A 23,431-nucleotide genomic window follows, 5' to 3' on the forward strand; every position below is an offset into this window, starting at 1 on the left:
CACACACACACACACACACACACACACACACACACACACACACACACTCACCAGCTGTGTGACCTTGGGCAAGTCACTTAACCCCATTGCCTAGCCAAAAAAACAAACAAACAAAAAAATACACGAAGAACCTATGGCCCTGGCAAGAAGGGCTACTTCTTTGTCAGAGACTGGAGAAAAAGAGGCAAGGGTGGGGGGGGTTAAATAAAGAAGAGGAGGGAAATCATGGCAAATGGCCTCACTTTTCTCAGAAACATAAGAAGCAAGGTCTTCAGCTAAGAGGTTGGGGAAGGAGTTAGAAGGCTTGAAGAAAGAAGACAATTTCAGTGAGGAGTGAGATAGTGCCTTTTGCCTGGCTGCAGAATCGTCCTGCCGACTGAGGGTATGGCTTTGCACAGATCATCTCTACTCTGTGGGCTACGGTTTTCTCATCTCTAAGTGGAACAGGTTGACCTCAGTATCTTGGGGTACTGAAAAGAGTGGCTAGGCTCGGAGTGAATAAGGCCTGGGTTCAAATGCCCCCTCCCCTTGCCACTGGCTATCTGGGTGACCAGAGGTAAGTCACTCTGGGCTTCAGTTTTCTCATGTGTAAAATGGGGATGATAACATCTGCCTCACTGCAGGCCGAAGTTCAACTATGAAATAACTAAGTATAATAAAGCACTTTACAAACCTTGCTATAGGCTCAGATTCTTAGAATCTGGCCAAAGGCTTAAGATTCTTAGAATCTAGCCAAAGGCTCACAAACTCTCAGATTCCTCAAGTCTCACTAATATGGAGGATCTTTAATAAACCTTGTCTTTGGCTGGAAAAAAAAAAACAAACCTTGCTAAACTGAACAAGATTTCCAAGTGCCTTTACCTACTTGTTATATCTCATTTGAGCCCCACAACAACCCAGTGAAGTGGGTGCAGCTACTACCCTTGTTTTATTTCTCTCTCTCTTTTTTTTAGGCAAATGGGGTTAAGTGACTTGCCCAGGGTCACATAGCTAGTAAGCGTCAAGTGTTTGGTCTGAGGCCAGATTTAAACTCAGGTCTTCCTCACTTCAGGGTCGTAGCTCTATCCACTGCACCACCTAGCTGCCCCCTACCCTTGTTTTATAGAAGAAGACACTCAAAGAGAGGTGAGCACAGCTGGCCACAGCTGACCACTACTAAGTATCTGAGGCAGCAACTGAAGCCAAGTCTTCCAGATTACAAGTCCAGTGCTCTAGCCACTATACCTTCTTCAGTTATTACCATTATCCTCGTCGACATCATGATCATCTGAGGGAGCTGGGTAATCACGAATAAGATATTTCACTTTCCTGGGTCTCAGTTTTTTTCTCCTCTGAAAACTGGGGGGAAGGCGTTGGACTATATTCCATTTAATTCAACAACCTGCTCTCAAGGAGCTTACATTCTACTAGATTAAGAAATCTATACAGAGATAAGTAAATGTGGTCTCTTCTAGGGCAGCTAGGTGGCGCTGGATGGAGTTCTGAGCCTGGAGTTAGGAAGACCAGAGTTCAAATAGGACTTCAGACACTTACTGGCTGTGTGACCCAGGGCAAGTCACTTTACCCTGTTTGCCTGAGTTTCCTCATCTGCAAAATGAGCTGAAGAAGGAAATGGCAAACTACTCCAGTATCTTTGCCATGAAAACCCCAACTGAGGGTCTCTTTTGGCTCTAACAATCTATGAATTGACATATAACAAGCAGCTACTAGCATTTATATAGAGTTTTAATTTACAAAGCGCTTTACAGATTGTTTTCGACTTTGATCCTCACAGCAACTCTAGCAGAGAGATGCTACTAAGATCTCCATTTTATAGATGAGGGAACTGAGGCAGACAGAGGTTAAATGACTTGCCCAAGGTCACATAGCTAGTAAGTGTCTGAGGCCACATTCAAACTCAGGTCTTCTTGACTCTAGGCCCCATGCTTTCTCCACCCTGCCACCTATAGAGATGCTCAGTTGAGAGCTTTACAAATTTAATTAAAAGCCGGGTCAGTCAGGAGTACACTAAGTATCTGAGGCACCTGGAGGGAGAGGGGGGGAATACTGGAAGTGCTCCCCAAAGCTGATATAAACTGGAATCACCCTTAGCCCAGTCAGGGATCAAACTGAAACTTCCTGGCCCTGCCTCCCAGGCTGGGCTTTGGCCCCTAGGGCTGTCTGCCAGGGCCTTGCACAAAAGCAGCAGAACCATTCTGTGCTCTGTCCCACGCTGCCAGCCACCTCCTCCCCCTTGCCCCAGAGCAGACCAAGCAACTGGAAGGACCAGAAAGAGATAATCTGGGGATCTCCCTAGAGGAGGGCCCCAACCAGGGGAAGGGAGAGCCTGGCCCCAGGCTTACTGGACCTACGGGTGCCCAAGCCACACTTTTAACATGGCCTCTCCCAGAATGTGCCTGGCACAGCACTCTCAAAGTCCAAGAGCTGAGGGATATCAAAGAGCAAGGTGATGTAATACTCCTCCCCCACCAAGCAAGGCTCCCCATTTAAATGGGCCCAAGAAACTCCTAGAAGGGTCCTGAGAGCAGAGAACTAGGTCCGACTGCCTGGGAGGAAGGTGTCCTTAGGAGGTTAATCTGCTCCACAATGGACCAAAGGCTAGCTATTGGCAGCCCGGTAGATACCGGCCCCACCTCTCAGGTCCTCCTTTTCCCCGCCTAAACTGCTTTAGCCTCAGGCACTGCCCTCCCCTCCCCTCCCCCAATCTTTCTGGCCTTTGTGTGACTTTGGGCAAGGGTTGGTTTCCCCCTCCATTAACAGAGGGGGAGCTGGGCTAGATGGCCCCAGATCATTTCTCACTTCTGTGGTTCTGTGTTCTAAGGTTCCCTTATGGATCTAATATTCTACAGTTGAGTGATTTGAGGTCCTGAGCACTAGAACAGGTGTCTTCAAGCTCCAGCTCCTATAAATACAAGGGAATACTCCCACTTGCGCCGTTGGGTGGGACTGGAATCTGGGGGTGATGCCGCAACTTTTCCAGCTACCGCGGTGGGATGGTAGCAGCAGATCAACCCCCAACCCATGACATTCCAAGCCAGTTAATTGAAGGTAGGGGAGAGAGGAGGTTTGTAAGATAGTGAAGTGAGGCAGGGAATAAAAATTACCAAGGGTAGCAAGAAGTACAACTGCTTCCATAAAGATCCCTACCAGGAACTAGGAGGTTAGGTTTCTAGTCTTTTCTGCATAACCTGGGAAGTCCCTTTATCTAACTGGGCATTCGTTTCTTCATCTGCAATATGAGGAATCGGACGAAGGTTTTCGATTTCTGAACGCTAAGGTTCTGTTTGGAGAAGGTAACACCGGAGGGCCTTACCTGTAGCCAGGTAGTACTTTTTGATACCGGTGATCTCCTCCAGCTTCCCCAGGACATCAGTGATAATGTTCTTCTGCTCCAGGAACCTCTGGAAGCGCTGCCTCAAGTTACCCATGGCTCTCGGGACCGAGGGGTGAAGAAAGGGGGAGGAGGATGACTGGGCCCGGGTCCGAGGGGCAACCTCCAGGGCTGGCCCGCTGCTCTGCAGCGGTGCTGGTGGCGTCTCCCTCTCCAGGCTCCTAGGACCTCCACTCCTCCACTCCTCCAGTCTCTCGGTCCCTCCCCTTCCCTCCCTCCCACCTCGTGGTCCTGCAACTGCTGGGGACGACCTGAATCCGCCCCCTGGATATAGGATTGGACAGGAAATCGAGGCGGGGCCTCGGTCGGCCCAGCCTACCCACACTGGCCAATGAGAGCGCGGAACGGACAAAGGAGGCGGGACCTTTCTCCCAACACGCTCCTGCCCCTCCTCGCACCTAGAGCTCCGAGCCACCCACCTGTGAGCTACATGGGAGGGGGGGAAAGAGGGGGCGGGGCCTGGGAGAGAACTGGGACGCAGAGGAGACTGGTACTGGAGAGGGTAGGGGAGGCCAGGTGAGACCTGGAGGGCAACATTCTTTATTTCTCCGGCAGCCCCTGAAGGCCCACACCTGCCAGGTCTCCTACGCGAGTCCCTCCCACCCCCAGACTGGCTGGGGCCAGTCTGGGCTCCTCCCCACCTCTCCCCCTTCTCCCTAACTAATCCTTGGGCCTCTAAACTCACTTCTTGGCGCACACCTCCGGCAGAAGTAGCTCTGCCAGCCAGTTTCATGCTTCCCCCCCAGTCCATTTTACATTCCAAATTTTTCCTCCCTCGGAGATCCATGAAGAAGTCTCATTTAGTATTCTGCATACAGTAGAAGCTCAATAAATGTTTCAGAATGCAATGTGATGTAGTGGAAAGAGTCCTGAATTTGGAATCAAAAGACCTAGTTCATTCATTCATACATTCATTCATTCAACAAATATTAAATGCTTCTGTGTATGGCACAGTGCTCAGTTCCGGAGGCCAGGGACACAGACATAAAAAGTACACAATTCCTGCCCACAAAGGAGCTTGTGTTGTAAAGCAGTAGAAGATACAACCAGCTATGTGACCTTGGGCAAGTCACTTAACTTCCCTCAGTCTGTTTCTTCATCTATAAAATTTGGATAATAATAGAACAACATAGGGTTGTTGTGAAGACCAAATGAGATAACACAGGCAAAGCCTCTTTCCAACTTTAAAGTATTATGTAACACATATTAGCTTTTATCATCATTATTATAAAAATAATACAAGAAAAGGAGCGGTGCCCTATCTTAACGGGGAGTAAAATTCAGTGGGAAAGTTACTTGGAAGCTAAACCTAGCCCTTTATTGAAGAAAAGCAAAAATTCTGAGAAGCAGAGATAGGGAGAAAATGCATTCCAGTTATGGGGGAGGGGAATGGGAGGGACTTGAAGCCAGCCCAGAGAGATGGTAGCTCTTTGGGCTTGGGGAAACAACAGTACAGTTTAGCTGGAATATAGAGCCCCTAAAGAGGAGTAATAGAATATCAAATGAATGTGGAAAGGTAGGTTGGAGGCAGATTGTGAGTGAGGAATTTGTATGTTAGCCTATAGGCAATAGGAGCCACTGAAGGTTTTTTTTGGTTTTGTTTTGTTTTGTTTTTAGGCAATCGAGGTTAAGTAACTTGCTCAGGGTTACACAGCTAGTAAGTGTCTAAGGCTGCATTTGAACTCAGGTCCTCCTGACTTCAAAGCCAATGCTCAATCCACTGAGCCACCTAACTGCCCCCTGAAGGTTATTTTTAGCAGGGGAGTGACATAGTAAATTTGGACCCTAGATTGATGGATTATCTTGGCTTTGGTGTAAAAAATAAACTGGAAAAGGGAGGGAGGGCAGGGAGATCAATTAAAACGCTAGAAGTGATGAATCAATCAATCATATACATTTATCAAACATCTACTATATGCCAGGCACTGTGCCAGGGACATAAAGACACAAATGAAAATATATACAAAATATACACATTATAAATCCAACATTATAGGGTAGGAGAGGAACCCTAGTTCCAAGGGGGAGGGGGAGTGGATCTGGAAATACCTCAGGTAGAAGGAGGCACTTGAAGCGTCCAAGAGGGTGAGCTTAGGAGGGAGGGCATTTGAGGCTTAGGAAGACAGCCTGTACAACCGCCAAAGCAAAAGACTGTGCAAGGAAGTTAACAAACAAATAGGGCAGTTCAGCTGGACCATACAGTGGTCCTAATCAGGGTACGAGCTGTGATGAAGACAGGGATGGAGGAGAAGAATGTATAGAATTTGGCAAATGATTAGATGAAATTAATAGATCGGGCAGTCAAATCCCAGCTGTCTCTTGCTAAAAATCCCACCACTTACAGGAAGCTTTCCGGATCGCCCTAAATTCTAGTGCTTTCCCATTGCTGATTATCTCCAGTTTATCCTGATTTTAGCTTGTTTGTACGAAGTTGTTTTCATGGTGTTTCCCCTTGGAGAACAGACTGTCACTTGCCTTTACAGCGCCCGCGCTTACTTAGCACAGAGTGTCTGGCACATGTTTATGGACTGGCTGATGGACTAGCAAAGCGGTGCGACTTTGGGCTAGTCAGTTCCGTTCCCTTCTCGGTGTCTCAGTTTGCTCCTCTTTAAAATGGGGTTTTCAGTATTTGCATGTATGCTGTATAGTATACACGGATACTGTGAAGTACAATAAAGACTCGAGCAGCTGCTACTCAGTGGCTGAATCAACTTCAATCCGAGGACGACCGCAACTGGGCTCAGGCCACGCTCTATGCCACTAATTAAATGCTAGCTAGAAAGACCGTTTCCGGCTTAGAGATCATAATTCAGCGCAGGGGTGGGGAACCCTCTCATTTCACAGTAGAAGGCAACGGAGAGTCAAAAGGGGGGAATGACTGGCCCAAGGTCACACAGCGAGCCTGGTAAAATCAGAACTCGAACCCGGTTCTCAAGTTTAAGAATGAGCATGGGAGAGGAACGGTAGACTGGGGGAACTAGAGAGGAGGTCTCATCCCGTTCCCACTCACCTGGGGCGTCCCCTCTTTCCAGCAGTCCTCCCCCACTCCCCAGGGCACAAAGCGCCATTTTCCCCGCCCCCCTCGACCGCCCCACTCTTAGGCTGTAGTTCGGCGGCCGCACAGCCCCCTGGGAATGAAGCCCCCCCCACCCCGGGGGGGCGGGGGCAAAGGGGTTGCCATGGAGCTGGAAAGAGGCGTCCAGGGGTCGGAGGTTGTCTCGCTCTGGTGCCCGGGGGGCGGGGCTGCTCCATTCCTGCCTGGGGTGGGGGCGGGGGCGGGGGAGGGGGCATTTAAACACCGCCCCTGGGGCCCTAGAGACAGTTTGTCCGGTGGGAGGGGCTTCCCCCGGCCCCAGGCTACCATGCGGCCCGGCTGGACCCGGCTGAGGTTCGTTCTGACCCTGGCCCTGACCTTGGTCCTTGCCCTGATCTTAACCCTGGTTCTAGTCTCCATCTCCCTAGAGGGGTCCAGACAGGAACCGGGGACGGGCCGGGGTCGCCGGGGCCACTTCTTCGCCCCCATCTATGTCCGCAGTTGGGCCGTGCTGCTACCTGGGGGCAGCCAGGAGGCCGAGCGCTTGGCCCGCAAGTTCGGCTTTGTCAACTTGGGGCAGGTAGGACGCCCGGGGAGCCTCTCTAGGGCTCTGGGTCCTGCCAAGGGCACGAATGCCACCCTCTTCACTCCCTGAGCTTAGGTGGTAGCTTCCCAAGCCTTCTAGTGGGACACATCTCACTCCACACTCCACCCCCACCCCCAGGCACAGTCTCCTCCCCTTTCCCCACTGTTCTGCCGCTGCACTGCCCTCTCCATATCCACCCTGGCTACCCCCTCCCCCCAACACCGGCACAAACTCTGCCGGACACCATTATACTTTCTCATTCTCTGTAAACAATTTATTAAGCCATTCAGCTCTGTGCTGGTCCCTATCTAGGCAACAAGTGAATTTTTAAAAGATACTGGTTTAGGGAATTTAGGGGGATAAGATAGATATACTCGCTGAAAAATAAAAAACAATCCCTGACCTCAGAGAATTTTGAGAGATAAGATAAAATTGCTCACAAATCAATAAGATAAGGAGTCTCTGAGCTAGGATGCCTGTACCCTGCGGCAGAGTGGAGAAGAGCCAGGCTGCCTAGTTAGAAACAACTGAGCTTGGCAAAGGGACTGAGAACCAGGGGCAGGAAGAGAGAAAGAATATGTTGAGCTTAGTTTTGACCAGGTAGGATTTGAAGTATTGGGGCAGGTGGAGTTTGGAGCTCTGAAGAAAAACTTTGCTAGGAACTGGCCTCTTTCCCAAGTTATCTCTCCCTTCTGTAGTCCAACTCTGCATTCCAGCAAAACTGGCCTGCCAACTCTTCTGCCAAACCCATAGGCTGTCTACCGTCTTCCAGAATCTATCTCCATAAGCTCTAATCACTGGCAATTTTGACCACTTCTTTTCCTTCCATTATCTATTTTTTTTTGCCTTTTATATATTGTTTTTTTCGGTTTTTCTTGGCGTCAGAAAATTCCCCTATTCCTGTAAATATTTATCTTTTAATGTATCAGGCAGTCAAGTTGCAAGTCTTGGTATTAACAATGGAGTTAGAGCTGAAAGGGACCAACTGTAAAATAAATTTTACAGAGGAAGAAACTGAGGTGCAAACAAGGATGTGGCTTTCGGAATAGTAAACTTAGGAGGCAAGAACTCAAGATCTAGAGCTGGTATTCGCCCCTTCTGCATAGTGGTGAATTGAGAAATCTGGGCCTCCTTCCCTTTCCTTGCCCTGGCAAACTTGGCAACTTTAACCCTACTGATGATTGAAAATTATTCCTCTATGTATTGCCGTCTACTGAGACTCCATTGTTAATACATTAAAAAGACATTTTACAGGGACGGGGGAATTTCTGGCATTAAGAAATGACAATGTATAAAAGGCAAAAAAAAAAAAAGATAATGGGAGACATGGAAGTGGCCACAGTGGCCAATGGTTAGAGCGTATGGAGAGAAGGGAGTCAAGGGTGGGGCCTTCAGGGATGCCTATGGTTAAGGGCAAAACAAGGCAAGAGGAAACAGGAGGCCTTCCTGTGAGGCGATGTGGTGCGATGTGGTGCGATGTGGGATTCTAGCTAGACCTGAGAGGCCCATCACAGACACGAGTATACCAGTCATGGCCTTGGTGGGGAGGGTAGCTAGGTGAGCTATCTTTCCATCACTTAAAGACTCCCCCTTATCTTAGACCTTTTTCTCTTGTGCTCACAGAAACCCAAGTCTCCCCAGTAGGCAATGCACCTCTGGCTACATTCTCTAGGACTAAAAAGGACCCTCTCTCATGTCCACTGATGTACTGGGTGTAGGGAGAGGTCAGCATTGGTACTTCCAGAACCTCCTTCATTCGGGAACCTCTGCCTGTTTGATGTTTAGTTCACAAGTTTTTATTAAGCCCTTAAAATTGTTAGCATAGAATAGCTAAACACATAACACAAAGGCATACACAATCTCTGCCCTTGAGTAGCTTACATTCTAATGGGGGAGACAACGTGGAAATGACTAGATGTTGTTGTTCAGTTGTGTCCAACTCTTTGTGACCCCATTTGACACCCCATCGCAAAAATACTAGAGTGGTTTGCCATTTCCTTCTCCAACTCATTTTATAGATTAGGAAACTGAGGCAAATAGAGTTAAGTGACTTGCCCAGGGTCACACAGCCAGCAAGTATCTGAGGCCAGATTTGAACTCAGAAAGGTGAGTCTTCTGACTCCAGGCCTAGTTGCCCCACATAGTAGATAAAGTATATACAAAGTAGATGAAAGTTTAAGGATTTGAGGGTAGTTTAAGGATTCTAAGTAGTCGAACTGAGAAGAAAAGGCATTCCAGGCAAGGAAGACAGCTTGTGCAAAGGTACAGAGAGGACACGGAGTGTTGGGTATGAGTCTAGCCTAGCATCTGGCACATAGTAGGCATTTAATACAAACTTGATTGATTGAGAAGCATCAAGTTGGCCGGTCTGATTGGACCGAAGAGTTTGCAAAAAAGGGTAATGGTCATTCTTTCTTTAATGGCTAAACTCCTTGAGAAAGCTTTCTACAGTTAGTGCCTTCTCTTCCTGTCCTCTGCCTGTCTTCTTAACTTTCTGCAGTTTGACATCTGACCTCATCATTTATCTGAAATTGCTGTCACCAAAGTTATGAATGATCTCTTCACTGACGAATCTAATGGACTGTTCTTGGTACTCATCGTTCTTGACCTCTCTTCATCCTTTGACGCTGCCTGTCACCCTCTTCTGGTTCTCCTCCTACTTATCTGATTGTTCTTTCTCCATCTCCTTTGATGGATTTTTATCCAAGTCGTATTTGATAGGGCACCCCCCTCCCCCGCAAGGCTCTGTTCTGAACCCTCTTCTCTTTCTGTACTGTCTCTGTACCCTGTACTTGTCAATCTCATTAGTTCCCATGGATTCAATTATCACCTCTATGCTTGTAGTTCCCAGATTTGTTTATCCAACCTTAACATCTCTCTGCTGACCTCTAGTCTTGCATCAACTTCCTATTAGACTGCATGCCCCCATAGAAATCTGAAATTTTACATGTCCAAAACATGAATTCATTACTGTCAAAGATACCATTATCCTCCAAGTTATTCAGGCTGGAAACCTCGATGTCCTCCTTGACTCTTTACTCTCTCTCACCACCCCACTCCCAACATCCATTCTGTTAACAAATCCTGTTGATTCTACCTTTGGAACATCTCCTGTATATATAACCCTTCAGACTTTGCTACCAGCCTGGTGCAGGCCCTCATTACCTCACTCCTGCACTACTGCCATAGTTGCCTTCTGGTCGGTCTTCCTTTCTCAGTCTCTCCCTGCTCCAGTCCATCCTTCATTCAGTTATCAAAATGATCTTCCTAAAATGCATGTCTAACTGTGTCATACACCTCCTTCTTCCATTCCATCAACACCGTGGGCTCCCTATTTTTCTAGGATTGAATAGATAATCTTCCTTTTGGCTTTTAAAGCCCTTTCATAACTTTCCATTCTTGCTACCTTCAGATGCTTTGTGATCCATTGACACTGGCCTCCTGGTTGTTCCTCTAACAACACCCTCCATCTCCTGGCTCCTGGCATGTTCACTGATTGTCCCTCAAGCTTGGAATTCTATCCTTCTTCATCTTCATGTCTTGGCTTTCTTCAAGTCTCAGCTAAAGTCACACCTTCTAGAAGATTTTCCTAGTTCTTCTGTCCCAATGCCTTCCCTGTGAGACTCCTTCCAACTTATACTGTCTTTATCTTGTTTGTCCATGGTTGTTTGCCTGTTGGCTCCAGGAGACTATGATTTCCTGGAGGGCAAGTACTGTTTTTGCCTTTCTTTGTATCCCCAGTACTTAGCACAGTGCCTGATGCATAGCAGGCACTTAATAAATGCTTGTTGATTTGACTTGAATTGGTCTGTGAGCTTGTTGTTTATTTTTTCATGGTTTGATAACTATTTTCTAATATAATTGGTTTATTTTGTCATCATGTGGGTTTTATTTAATAATTTAAAAACATTATTCTGAGGAGTTCATTGGCTTCACCAAGACTGCCAAAGGGATGTATGATGAAAAAAAAAGTGGGGGAAGCTAAGAACCCCTGGACTAGAGGCTTCTGAGCAGGGAAGTAATAGGGCAAAAAACTCATGCTTTGAGAATGTCATTTTGGCAGCTGTGTGGATGGATATGAGTTGTGTGGGTAGCTGTGTGAGGGATAGAAGAGGGGAGAGATCTGAAGCAGAAAGACCTATTAGAAGGCACTTTTGATAGTCCAGGCAAGAAGTAATGAAAGCTTGAACTAGGGTGGTGTTGTAAGTGGAAAAAAGTTGGAGATAGATTTGAGAGATGTTTGAATGTAGAATGGCTAAGACTTCACAGTTAATTGGCTATTGGGGTAAAAGAGAATGAAGAGTCAAAGATAACTGAGGTTGTAAACTCAGGAAGGACAGTGGTCCCGTCAACAGCAACAGGGAAATTAAAAAGAGAAATAGATTCTGGGGAAGAGATCATGAATCCTGTTTTGGACATGTTGAATTTGAGAAGCCTTTTGGATATCTATCTGTTTCAAAGCATTCAATAGGCGGGTAAAGATGATGGACCTGCATTCAAAAGAGAAACAGGGTGGGTTCTATAGGGGCAGGAGTCTTTTGCATAGAATACATCACTGAACCTGTGAGAGCTTGAAGAGGTCATGAAGTGAGAAGGTGAAGAGACAGATGGCTCAGGATGGAGCCTTTCAGAACATCCACCATTAGGGGGCAGGACACCATGTCCCCGTGAGTAATGGTTGAGGATATTAAGAAGGGAAATCCAGATGGGTAAGAGGGGAAATAAAAGAGAGCATCTTCTTGAAAACAGAGTATCTGGGTAGAGCAAATGATCAACAGTGTCAAATGCTTCACAGGGGTTGAAAAGGATGAAGACTGAGAAAAGATCTTGGGATCTGGCAATCTGTGGTAACTTTGGAGAGAGCACTTTCAGTTGAGTGATGAGGTTGGAAGCCAGATTGCCTAAAGGTTGAAAAGTAAGAAGAGAGGAAGTAGAGGCAATGAGTGTAGACGGCTTTTTCTTAGTTAGCTGTGAGAGAGAGGAGAGCTATAGGACAACGGCTTGAGAGGATGGTAAGGTCTAGTGAGGATGTTTTAAAGATGTAGAAAATGTGGACATGTTTGTAGACAGCAGTGAAGGAAGCAGAGAATATGATGTGACATTTCCATATTCAAAGGAGGCCATAAAAATAGGAATCCACTACACACTGCTTGTTCCTTTTAGTATATTTACATTTAATATGGTAGTACCAACTTTGCCCTGCTTGTCTGTGTCTCCCTCTGAACCCCACTCTGGTCTCTTTTGTTTAGTTTTTGTTTCATGATGTTCTTCTTATTGTTGTTATTCTTTTTTCTTCTTTGTTCTTCTTCTTCCATCATTACCATTTCCCCTCACTCTCCCCACCCTAAATAAAAGTCCTCCCTTGTGTGTAGTCAAGGAAAATAGATTTGTGCTAAACCTATTATTCATCTTAACTATTACCTTCACCAGTTCCCCTATCCTACAGTATTTTCCTAGGCCCTCCCCTTTACTCTAAGTTCACTTTCCTCCCTTCCTAATCTTGACCAAATAGTTAACTAGTCCAACCTTATACAGCCCACTACTCTTGAATCCCTAGTCCCCTCTATACTCATAACTTGCCCAACCTTAGCCCTGGATTGCTCCCTCTATCTGCCTCCTCCATCTTTACTCCTGTGCTGTTGAATGATATTGGAAGAAATCACTCAACCAGTGCTAATGGGGTCCACAAAAAAAGCATTTTCTCTAATCTCATCTAGGCCCTCACTTCTGCCTGGTAATCCTTTTAGCCTTTCCCTAATTGATTCATTTTTTAGTTCCCCAAAGCTATTCTTCTAAATCTTCTCAAATCTCTTCAAGTCTTTAACTCCATCTCCTCCCTACCCTCTCAGCAGAGGCCCTTGAAGTCTACTACTTATGTTTTTTCAATTAACAATCTATTTTTTGTCCTCCCTGCCTCCCATTCCTTTTTCCTCCCACCCTGGAGGGAAGTGGAAGGGAAGAAAAACAAAATTTTTATAAGAAATATGTATAGTCAAGGAAAGTAAATGTCCACATTGGTCTTGTCCAAAAAATATTTCTCATTCTGCACCGAGCCCATCTCCTCTTCTTCAGGAGGTGGGTAGCATGCTTCATCATCGGCTCTTTAGAATCTGATTGGTTGGTCACTCAGGGTTATTACGAGTTCTTTACTCTTTCAAAGTTGTTTGTTTTTACATTATTGTCATTGTATAAATTATTCTCCTGGTTCTGCTCACATCACTCTGCATCAGTTCACATAAGTCTTCCCAGATTTCTATGAAACCATCCCTTTTATCAGTTCTTATAAGACAATAGTATTCCATTGCATTCATATACCTGCTATATTATACCATAATCTGGTCCCCAATTGATAGGTACATCCTTAAGTTCTAGTTCTTTACCACCACAAAAAGAGCCATTAGAAAGATTTTTGTCCATATGACTTCTTTTCCTCTTTCTTTGATTCCTCTTTGGGCCATAGGTCTAGTAGTGGTGTTTCTGAGAACTCATACTTTACCGAGAAAACCAAGGCTTTTAACCATGAGCTCTCTCTTATTCCCTGTTCTACTCCTCAAGACTCCTGTTATTATCTCTTCTTTTCTCCTCCTTTGCCCCAGGCTCTTGTCAAAGGGGTGGCCCTTTTCCTTACTAGGGACAATCCCTCTGCTTGTGCCATGATCCCCCCCTCCAACAGATGCCTTAGTTAGCTGCCCTTCCAATCATTCCCTCTCTTTGTCTCTATGCTTCAGTTTGTACCTAGCAATTCATGATTTTTTTAAAGAGGTCATTTTCTGCTTCATTTCTTTTTTTTTTTAATTTATTTATTTTTAGTTTTCAACACTCACTTCTACAAGATTTTGAGTTCCAAATTTTCTCCCCATCTTGCCCCTCCTCACATCCCAAGATGGCGTGCATTCTGAATACTCCTTCCCCTAATCTACCCTCCCTTCTATCTTCCCCACCTTCTCTTATCCCCTTTCCCTTTTATTTTCCTATAGGGCAGGATAGATTTCTATACCCTGTTGCCTGCATATCTTATTTCCCAGTTGCATGTGAAAACAATTTTTAACATTTGTTTTGAAAACTTTGGGTTCCAAATTTTCTCCCTTCCTCCCCTTCACCCACCCTCATTGAGAAGGCAAGCAACTTGATACAGGTTATACATGTGTAGTCATGCAAAACACTTCCATAGTAGTCACGTTGTGAAAAATTATATTTCCCTTCATCCTATTCCCCTCCCCCACCACCATTTATTCTATTCTCTCTTTTAACCCAATCCCTCCTCAGAAGTGTTTACTTCTGATTACCCCTCCCCATTTATTCTATTCTCTCTTTTAACCCTGTCCCTCCTCAGAAGTGGTTGCTTCTGATTACCCCCTACCTCAATCTACTCTCCCTTCTATCATTCCCCCCCCATCCCCTTCCCCCCATTTCCCTGTAGGGTAAGATAGTTTTCCATACCCAATTGAATGTGTATGTTATTCCTTCCTTAAGTCAAATCTGATGAGAATAAGATTCACCCATTCCCTCTCACCTTCCCCCACTTCCCCTCCACTGTAAAAGCTTTTTCTTGTCTGTTTTATGTGAGATAATTTACCCCATTCTATCTCTCCTTTTCTCCTTCTCCAAGTATAATCCTCTCTCATCCTTAATTTTATTTTTAGATATCACCCCTTCATCTTCAACTCACCCTGTGTCCTCTATCTATCTATCTATTTATATACATATAATTTTTTCCCTCCAACTACCCTAATACTGACAAAGGTCTCCTGAGTTACAAATATCATCTTTTCATATAGGAATATAAACAGTTCAACTTTAATAAGTCCTTTATGATTTTTCTTTCCTGTTTACCTTTTCATGCTTCTCTTGAGTCTTGTATTTGAAAGTCAAATTTTCTATTCAGCTCTGGTCTTTTCATCAAGAATGCTTGAAAGTCCTCTATTTCATTGAATGTCTATTTTTTTTCTCCTGAAGGATTATACTCAGTTTTGCTGGGTAGGTGATTCTTGGTTGTAATCCTATCTCCTTTGCCCTCTGGAATATTATGTTCCAAGCCTTCCGGTCCCTTAAGATAGAAGTTGCTGGGGCAGCTAGGTGGCGCAGTGGATAGAGCACCGGCCCTGAAGTCAAGAGGACCTGAGTTCAAATCCAGCCTCAGACCAAACACTTGACACTTACTAGCTGTGTTATCTTGGGCAAGTCACTTAACCCTAATTGCCTCACTAAAAAAAAAAAAAAAAGATAAAAGTTGCTAAATCTTGTGTTATCCTGATAGTGTTTCCACAAAACTTGAATTGTTGCTTGCAGTATTTTCTCCTTGACCTGGGAACTCTGGAATTTGGCTATAATATTCCTAGGAGTTTTCTGTTGGGGATCTCTTTCAGGAGGTGATTGGTGGATTCTTTCCATTTCTATTTTACTCTCTGGTTCTAGAATATCAAGGCAGTTTTCCTTGCTAATTTCTTGAAAGATGATGGTCTAGGCTCTTTTTTTGGTCATGGCTTTCAGGTAGTCCAATAATTTTTAAATGATCTCTCCTGGATCTATTTTCCAGGTCAGTTGTTTTTCCAGTGAGATGTTTCACATTGTCTTCTATTTTTTCATTTTTTTTTGTTTTATTTTACAATTTCTTGATATCTCATGAAGTCATTAGTTTCCATTTGCTCCATTCTAATTTTTAAGGAAGTATTTTCTTCAGTGAACTTTTGGAATTCCTTTTCCACTTAGCCAGTTCTGCTTTTTTAAGGCATTCTTCTCATTGGTTTTTTGTACCTCTTTTGCCATTTGGGTTAGTCTATTTTTTAAAAGTGTTATTTTCTTCAGTATTTTTTTGGGTCTCCTTTAGCAAGCGGTTGACTTGTTTTTCTGATTTTCTTGCATCACTCTCATTTCTCTTCCCAGTTTTTCCTCTGCTTCTCTTGCTTGGTTCTCAAAATCCTTTTTGAGCTCTTCCATGGGACTGATTCATATTTTTCTTGGATGCTTTGGATGTAGGATCTTTGACTTTGTTGTTTTTTTCTGGTTGTATGTTTTGATCTTCTTTGTCACCAAAGTAAGAGTCTACGGTCTGACTTTTTTTGTGCTGTTTGCTCATGATCTCAGCCAATTACTTGAATTTTAAACTCTTTGTTAAGGTAGGGGTCTGCTTCCAGTGTGAAGAATGTACTGTCCCAAGCTTTGGGTGTTTTGTGCTGCTGTTTTCAGAGATACTTCTAGGGACCTGTAAATTTTCGGTTCTTCCAAGGTAGTACGATCAAGGGTGAGGTGTTTACTCCTTTCCTGGTCTGAGCTCTGGTCTATGAGTGACCACAAGCACTTTTTTCTGCCTTGGAACTGTGAGGAGGATTTCCTCTCCACCACTACCATAAGCTCCACCATGCCAGCGCTTCTCCTCGCCCTGTGACTGCCACCCAGAACTGTGACCTAGATCCAAGCACAGGCAAAGCAAAAGAATCCTGCCTCAGCACCAGCAGCCACTTGATTCCCCCTCAGTCTGTGGGCTGGAGGCTCTGGAAGGAGCTGTTGCCCCGGCACTGTGCAAGGGTACTGGAGCTGGGACCAAGCTTCTCTCTCACCACAGTCACAGACTTTTCCTACTGACCTTCTAAGTTCTCTTTGGCATTCGTGGGTTGAGAAGTCTGGAAACTGCCACAACTGCCTATGATTCAGTCCTCTGAGGCCTGCTCCAGGTTCGCTGAGGCCTGTTTTGCCTGCGCACCCACGCTGAACTGCATTCCTCTCCTTGCCCGGCGTGATATACCTTTCTGATCAACCATCCAGGTTGTCTTGGACTGGAAATTTGTTTCACTCTGTCTTTTTGTGGGTTCTGCTGCTTTAGAATTTGTTTAGAGCCATTTTTTACAGGTATTTGGAGGGGTTTGGGGGAGAGCTCAAGCAAGTCACTGCTTTTACTCCTCCATCTTCTGTCCTTTCTTTTCAAATGATCATCTATATACTTATTTGTGTGCATACTTTCTCTCTACCCCCCCAGTAGAGTGTAAGCCCTTCGAGGACAGAGAGACTATTCCCCCTATTTTATTTGTACCCCCAGAGCCTAGCACAAGCAGAATGGTTTGTGGAAAGAACAATATTGTATTGGGAGACAGAGGACCTGCGTTTGAATCCTGATTTTGTTCCTTGTGACCTCTCTGACCTTGGGCAAATCATGACTCTATGGACCTTTGTTCCCCCTCTGTAAAAGGAGGGTGTGGACTCTAAGGTCCCTTCTAGATCTAAATATATGGTCTAAGTAGGCATTTAATAAATGCTTGTTGGATTGGATTGGACATAATCAGGAGCAAGTCACATAACTCCTCCAACGCTGAGTTTCCCCATCTGTAAAGTAAAGATTATTATAATAATAGGTGACACATGTAGCACTTAAGGGTTTGTTTAAAAAAAAAACCAAACCACTTTAATATACTTTCTTGTTTGCTCCTCACCATGACCCTGGGAAGTAAATACTATTGAGAGAATCAGACGTATTTTACAGATGGGGAAACTGAGACTTGGAGAAGGGAAGTGACTGGTCCAAGTTCATTCAGTTAGGAGGTGTCGTAGGTTGAATTCGGTCCCAGTCCTCTCTTCACTCCAAGTTCAGCCCTTCTGTCACTATAAGATGCTGCTGTTCTATGATACTTCTGCCTTCCTGCTGGGCTTGTGTGCTCTGAAAACCTTCACGCGCTACATACCTGTGAGTAACTATGAGGAGGATCATAGGAACACAGTATCTCAGAAACCCAGGGGAGGAGGAGAGAGAAGAGTGGTCCACAGTATCAGATTCCAAATAGAGATAGATGAAGGAGGCTGAGGTCTGACAAAAGGCCATTAGATTCAGTGGTAATGAGGTCATTAGTGACCTTGGAGAGACTTGTTTCAATAGAGCAATGGGAAAGGAAGCCAAAGTGCCCAGGGCTTGAGGAGTGAGTGGGTATCAAGAGAGTGGGGGAGGCAGATGAAGAAAGAACCCACACGGCTATCTCACATCTATGGATCCAGCTCCATTCTCCTACCCAATGAGCCCCCATCTGGAATTTCCACCTGGAAGCCTTGCTGGTATCCTGGACTCAGTATGTTCAGAATGGAATCCATTGTCTTCCCTAAGAAACCTATCTCTTCTCCAGACTTCACTATTTCCTCCCAGTCTCGAAACCTGAGAGTGGTCTAGGTCTGACTTCATCTCCCAGCGTCTTGACAATTGCCAAGTCCTAGAGATTTTTGCTACCACCTCTTTTCCCTGTTTACACGGCCACCATCTTAGTTCAGGCCTCCATCACTTCCCACCCAAATTCTTGTAGTACCTTCCTAAGTGGTGTCTCATTGCTTCCCCCCCAGGGTCTTCCCTCTCCATCTCACCCTCCACATAACTGCCAATCATCCTCTTAATATATCGGTCTGATGGAGTTGTTCCTCTCCTCGAAAGCCTTCTGAGCTTCCTTGATGTCCATAAGCTAAAATGCACAGGCCTTACTTAGCCTGAAACTCTTATGACAAATCCTGGTCCCAGGCTGCCTTTCCAGCCATATTTTGTATTACTCTTTTTCGTACACTCGATGCTCTAGTCTGAGTGAACTATTGTCTGGTCTTTGAAGGCCACCATATTTTTAGAATGGATCTCTCCTTTCTCTTCAGAGATCATCTGTATACTTATTTGTGCGTAATTTCTTCCCACCCCCAAGTAGAATGAAAGCCCTTTGAGGATAAAGACTATTTCTTTTCCATTTTTTTTCTTTGTATCTCCAGAACCTAGCATAGCAGCATAATACAATGGAAAAAATTGGGGCAGCTAGGCAGCACAGTGGACAGAGCACCGGCTCTGAAGTCAGGAGGACCTGAGTTCAAATCCAGCGTCAGACCAAATACTTGACACTTACTAGCTGTGTGACCCCTGGCCAAGTCACTTAACCCCAATTGCCTAAAAAAAAAATCATTTGGATTTGGAGATAGAGGAGCAATTATTAGGCACCATGCTAGGCACTGGACAGACAAAGGTTACAATGACATTCTATCAGGAGAGAAGTTTGCATAAATAAATATATACACAATAGATAAAAATAAAATCAAGGTAAACTTAGGGAAGAGGGTACTAACAGCCAGGGGGAATCTGGAAGGGCTTTGTGTAGATGGTATTGATTAAGCAAAATTTTGCAGGAAACTGGATTATAAGAGGTAGAAGTGAAGAGGGAATGCATTCTAGGTATGGGGGAGAGACATTTGAGGCATGGAGAAGGGAGGTGGAGCCTGAAGTGTGAGCAAGAGCATGAAGGCCCTGGAGGACAGGAAGGGGAATGATGGGGGAGAAAGTTGGAGAAGTAGGTTGGAGTCAGATTATAAAGGGCTTTATATGTGATCTGAGAGGTGATAGGGAGCCACTGGAGTAAGGGAGTGACAGAGATGAAGTTGAGGCCATTGCAGTTGTCCAGGAGAATAGAGTCAGAGCAGACTTCAGAGCCCATCCAGTCCAACCCTCTCATTTTACAGAGGAGGAAACTGAGGCAGAGGTTAGGTGATTTGCTTTTATATAACCCTTATCTCCCCTAAAGGCTCAAGTTGGGCAAAGTCTTTTTACCCCCCTCTGGGTCTGCTTTCCCATCTGCAAAAATGAGAGGTTTGGACTAAGGCCCCTTCTAGCTTTAGACCAGTGAGCCTGTGGTCTTCCATGAAACCTTCTTCACTCCCTGGACTCCCCAACTTAAAGTGTTCTCTCAGCTTATCCTGGAGCACTTTGCCTGGATCTCTCTTCTGTCCCTCCCCTTCCATCCCCCTGTACCTTGTTTCATACTTACCTGTGCACGTGAGGTACCCCAGTTAGTAAGATGTAAACTTCTTCTTCTTTTTTTTTTTTTTTTGGCAATTGGGGTTAAGTGACTTGCCCAGGGTCACACAGTAAGTGTCAAGTGTTTGGTCTGAGGCCGGATTTGAACTCAGGTCTTCCTGACTTCAGGGCCGGTGCTCTATCCACTGTGCCACCTAGCCACCCCCAAGATGTAAGTTTCTTGACAGCAAAGCCCCTGGTCGCTTTTTAGCTTTGTTTCCACAGAACCTAGCAAGGGCCTTGAACAGAGTAGATAATTAGTAAATATTTATTGAACTAAAGTTATGTGTGCATGCATAAACACCCACATACACACATCTCCTCATTTCCTACACATATACACACAACTCCCTGGTGGACACATCTGGAGGCCCACAGAAGGCCGCTCCCCATGCAGTGTCTTTCCAGAAACACACATGGCTCTTACTTCATCATTTACTTGACAGCATCATCCCTGCAAACTCAGAAATAGATATATATATATATATTTGTCCTTCAGACACAGCTTTGCCCAGCTGTTTCCAACTTTTCCCTCCCTAGATCAGTCACAGAGAAATATCAAACACCACTTACCCCATCCCACCCACCACCCCCACCCGTACCACGTCCCAGGCAGTTAATTGTGTGATCAAGCAGAATCCCACCGTGGGTGGGGAAGGGAAGACCCTGCTGGGCGCCCGAAGGAGGTTGGGCCCCTCAGCACGGGTCAGGCTCCAGGGGGTGAGGGGGTGATGGCATACCAGGGGGTGGGGGTAATGCCGGGCTGCCTCTCGCTGGCGTGGTGTCCAGGGGACCTGTTCCCCAGACCCCACTCCTTCAGCCCCTGGCGTGGCCATCGTCCCTGCAGGTCATCCGGGGCCAGCACTATTACCACTTCCAGCACCGAGGTGTGGCTTCGAGAGCCCTTAGCCAGCACTGGGGCCACAGCTTGAGGCTGAAGAAAGACCCTAGGGTGAGTGGGGAGAGGGGGAGGAAAACCCCAGATTTCCCGACCTTGTTGTTTTACCCTCTCCCTCTTCTTGGGGGTGGGGGAGGGTTAGTTGGAGGCTATTATTTTATACTCTTAAAATCGAAAGACATCAGAGATTTTGAGGAAATGGGCCCAGAGAGGAGCAGCATCTGGTCCAAGGTCTGAGAGTGAGCTGGCGGACTATAATCATGGGACTGCCAAACCTCAGCCCTCCTAACAGCTGGTCAGCTAACCTGCTCCTCCAAGGCCTGTAGCAATGGAGAACTCCTTACTAATTGAGGCCCTTCATTCCACTTTGGACCAGCTCTCATCATTAGGCAGTTTTTTCTTGTGTTGAACTTCAGTCTGTCTCCCTGAAGCCAGAAGTATGCTGGAACCAGCTCTAACCAGCTCTCTGGAACCAGTTACATCTTCAGTAAGAGCATTTGTACCTCAGAAATCCCCTAACGCTGGCAATCAGGGCCTGACTTACTGTTTTGTTGGTTGTCTAGACTTGAGACAGCTATGGAAAAAAATGTTAATAATGCAGATTAACCTTAAAAGATGTCTTGCATTTTCTGAGAGCCTGATTGTTAAACCTTTACTAGCACACCCCCTGTGGGAAACCCACACTCCCTTTTTTGGCCTTCTGGGGCCAGGCAGAAGAAATATAATCCCTCTTATCCATGACAACCTTTCAGAGACTTCAAGTTAGCCGTCATTCCCCCAAGCTCTTCTGGGTAAATGTTCCTTCACAGGCCTGGTTTTGAATCCCTTCTCTATTCTAGCCACCTTCCTCTGGACCAGAACCTAGGTCCCCAGCCTCCTCGTTTAGGAGTCTTTCTATTATATCAAGCATAGTAGGAAAATTCATCCCAAGGAGGTTGTGTCTGTCCTGAAGTTACACAGTGTGATGATGACAGAGCCATAATGAGAACCCTGGTCTCCTGCCAATTTGGGACTCTTTCCAAGATAACAATAGCTAATAATATCTAGCATTTATATAGTGCTTTAAGGTTTGTAAAGGGAGTTTTATATATATATATATATATATATATATATGTATATATAAAATCTCATTTTATCCTCAGGATAACACTGGAAGGTAGGTGCTATTATTATCCCCATTTTACAGGTGAAGAAACTGAGGCTGAGAGAAATTAAGTGACTTGCCCAGAGTCACCCAGCTAGTAAATGTCTGAGGCTGGATTTGAACTCAGAACTTTGTGACTTCAAGTCTAATGCTTTATCCACTGTGCCATCTACAACAGGCTTCTACCCCTACCCATCCCAGGACTCAGGGGGTTTCCTTATGTTAGCCTCACGAGGTATGTGAGTTTCCACTTTTGTTCTACCCCACCCCAATGGCTCACTTTGTTGGCTCTTTAGAAAAATATTACAAATTTAGTAACTGAGGATGAAAACCTAAAAATATAAAGTAATGCGTAAAATCTTACACAAGCCACTTGGCATTTAACAAGGTAAGAGGTGGTGTGGGGTAGCAGACAGAGAGCTGGTCTTGGAGCCAGAGAGTGCTGGGTTTGGGTCCTGCCTTTGACCCTGACTGGCTGAGTGAGTCACTTAACCTTAGTGCTCTGAGGACTCTTTATGACCCACCTGGCATCTTCTCCCTATGCTAATGAAAGCAGTGCTCCGGCCCCTATCCTATTTAACAAAGTTGACCCTCGTATATTAACAAGCATCAAATGAACAAAAATGATCTTTTTTTTTTTTCTGTGTCTCCTTCCAGATTTGTCTGAAGCTTTGCTTTTAGAGTGTTTTTTTTTTTCTTTAAGAAAACAAAACAAAAATCTTTCCCTCACTGTTCTTTCCTATAAGGCTTGCACGTAGTCATTGAGGTAGGGGCAGAATGGATAGACTACAGATAAAATTTGGAATCAAGGAGCCCTGAGTTCAGGGGCAGCTAAGTGGCACAGTGAATAAAGCGCCAGCCCTGGTGTCGGGAGGACCTGAGTTCAAATCCGGCCTTAGACACTTAGTAGTTGTGTGACCCCAGGCAAATCATTTAATTCTGATTGCCTCCACCCAAAAAAAAAAAATATTAATGAGACTTGAGTTCAAATTTTGCCTCAGACATGTACTAGCTATGTGACCTCCGTCAGACTCAGTTTCCTCGTTAATTAAATGGGGATGATAATAACAGCCCTTACTTCCCAGGGTTGTTGTGAGGGTCAAATGACATAATATGGGTAAGATACATCTCAAACTTTAAAGCACTATATAAATGTTACTGACCTTGATTTGTGTTGCATCATATTTCCTTTAGAATTCATATCTATTATGATATTTCATTACATTATTTTTTGGTCCAGATTCATGATTTCATCAGTGTTGGGAGCTTGGGCTGTGGACGCTCCCTTCACCAGCACAGATCAGCAGCTCCTCTGTAACTTATAGTCTCAGAGTTGCCTGCAGTGCTAAAGAGGTTAAATCATTGCCTCTTCTCTTTTTCTTTTTTTTTTTAGACGAGGGCAATTGGGGTTAAGTGACTTGCCCAGAGTCACACAGTATGTGTTATGTTTCTGAGGTTGGATTTGAACTCAGGTCCTCCTGACTTCAGGGCCCATGCTCTATCCACTGCACCACCTAGCTTCCCCTCTCCTTTCTTTTCTTTCTTTCTTTCTTTCTTTCTTTCTTTCTTTCTTTCTTTCTTT

The 23,431-nt window shown here is 45.1% G+C and overlaps 2 protein-coding genes across 2 annotated transcripts in view; one reads left to right on the plus strand and one right to left on the minus strand.

The window, feature by feature from the left end:
* Nucleotides 1-3,565, minus strand: part of REEP6 (receptor accessory protein 6) — a 22,450-nt gene extending 18,885 nt beyond the window's left edge. The window contains exon 1 of the mRNA XM_027853259.1: nucleotides 3,314-3,565. Coding sequence (XP_027709060.1) covers nucleotides 3,314-3,428 — 115 coding nt within the window. The 5' untranslated portion in view covers nucleotides 3,429-3,565. The remainder of the gene's footprint in view (nucleotides 1-3,313) is intronic.
* A 3,185-nt stretch (nucleotides 3,566-6,750) lies between these two features.
* PCSK4 (proprotein convertase subtilisin/kexin type 4) overlaps nucleotides 6,751-23,431 on the plus strand; it is a 38,865-nt gene continuing 22,184 nt past the window's right edge. The window contains exons 1-2 of the mRNA XM_027853267.1: nucleotides 6,751-7,005; nucleotides 20,655-20,759. Coding sequence (XP_027709068.1) covers nucleotides 6,754-7,005; nucleotides 20,655-20,759 — 357 coding nt within the window. The 5' untranslated portion in view covers nucleotides 6,751-6,753. The remainder of the gene's footprint in view (nucleotides 7,006-20,654; nucleotides 20,760-23,431) is intronic.

Source organism: Vombatus ursinus, unplaced genomic scaffold (genome assembly GCF_900497805.2).
Source record: "Vombatus ursinus unplaced genomic scaffold, bare-nosed wombat genome assembly UNPS02009918.1, whole genome shotgun sequence".
NCBI classification, from domain to species: domain Eukaryota; kingdom Metazoa; phylum Chordata; class Mammalia; order Diprotodontia; family Vombatidae; genus Vombatus; species Vombatus ursinus.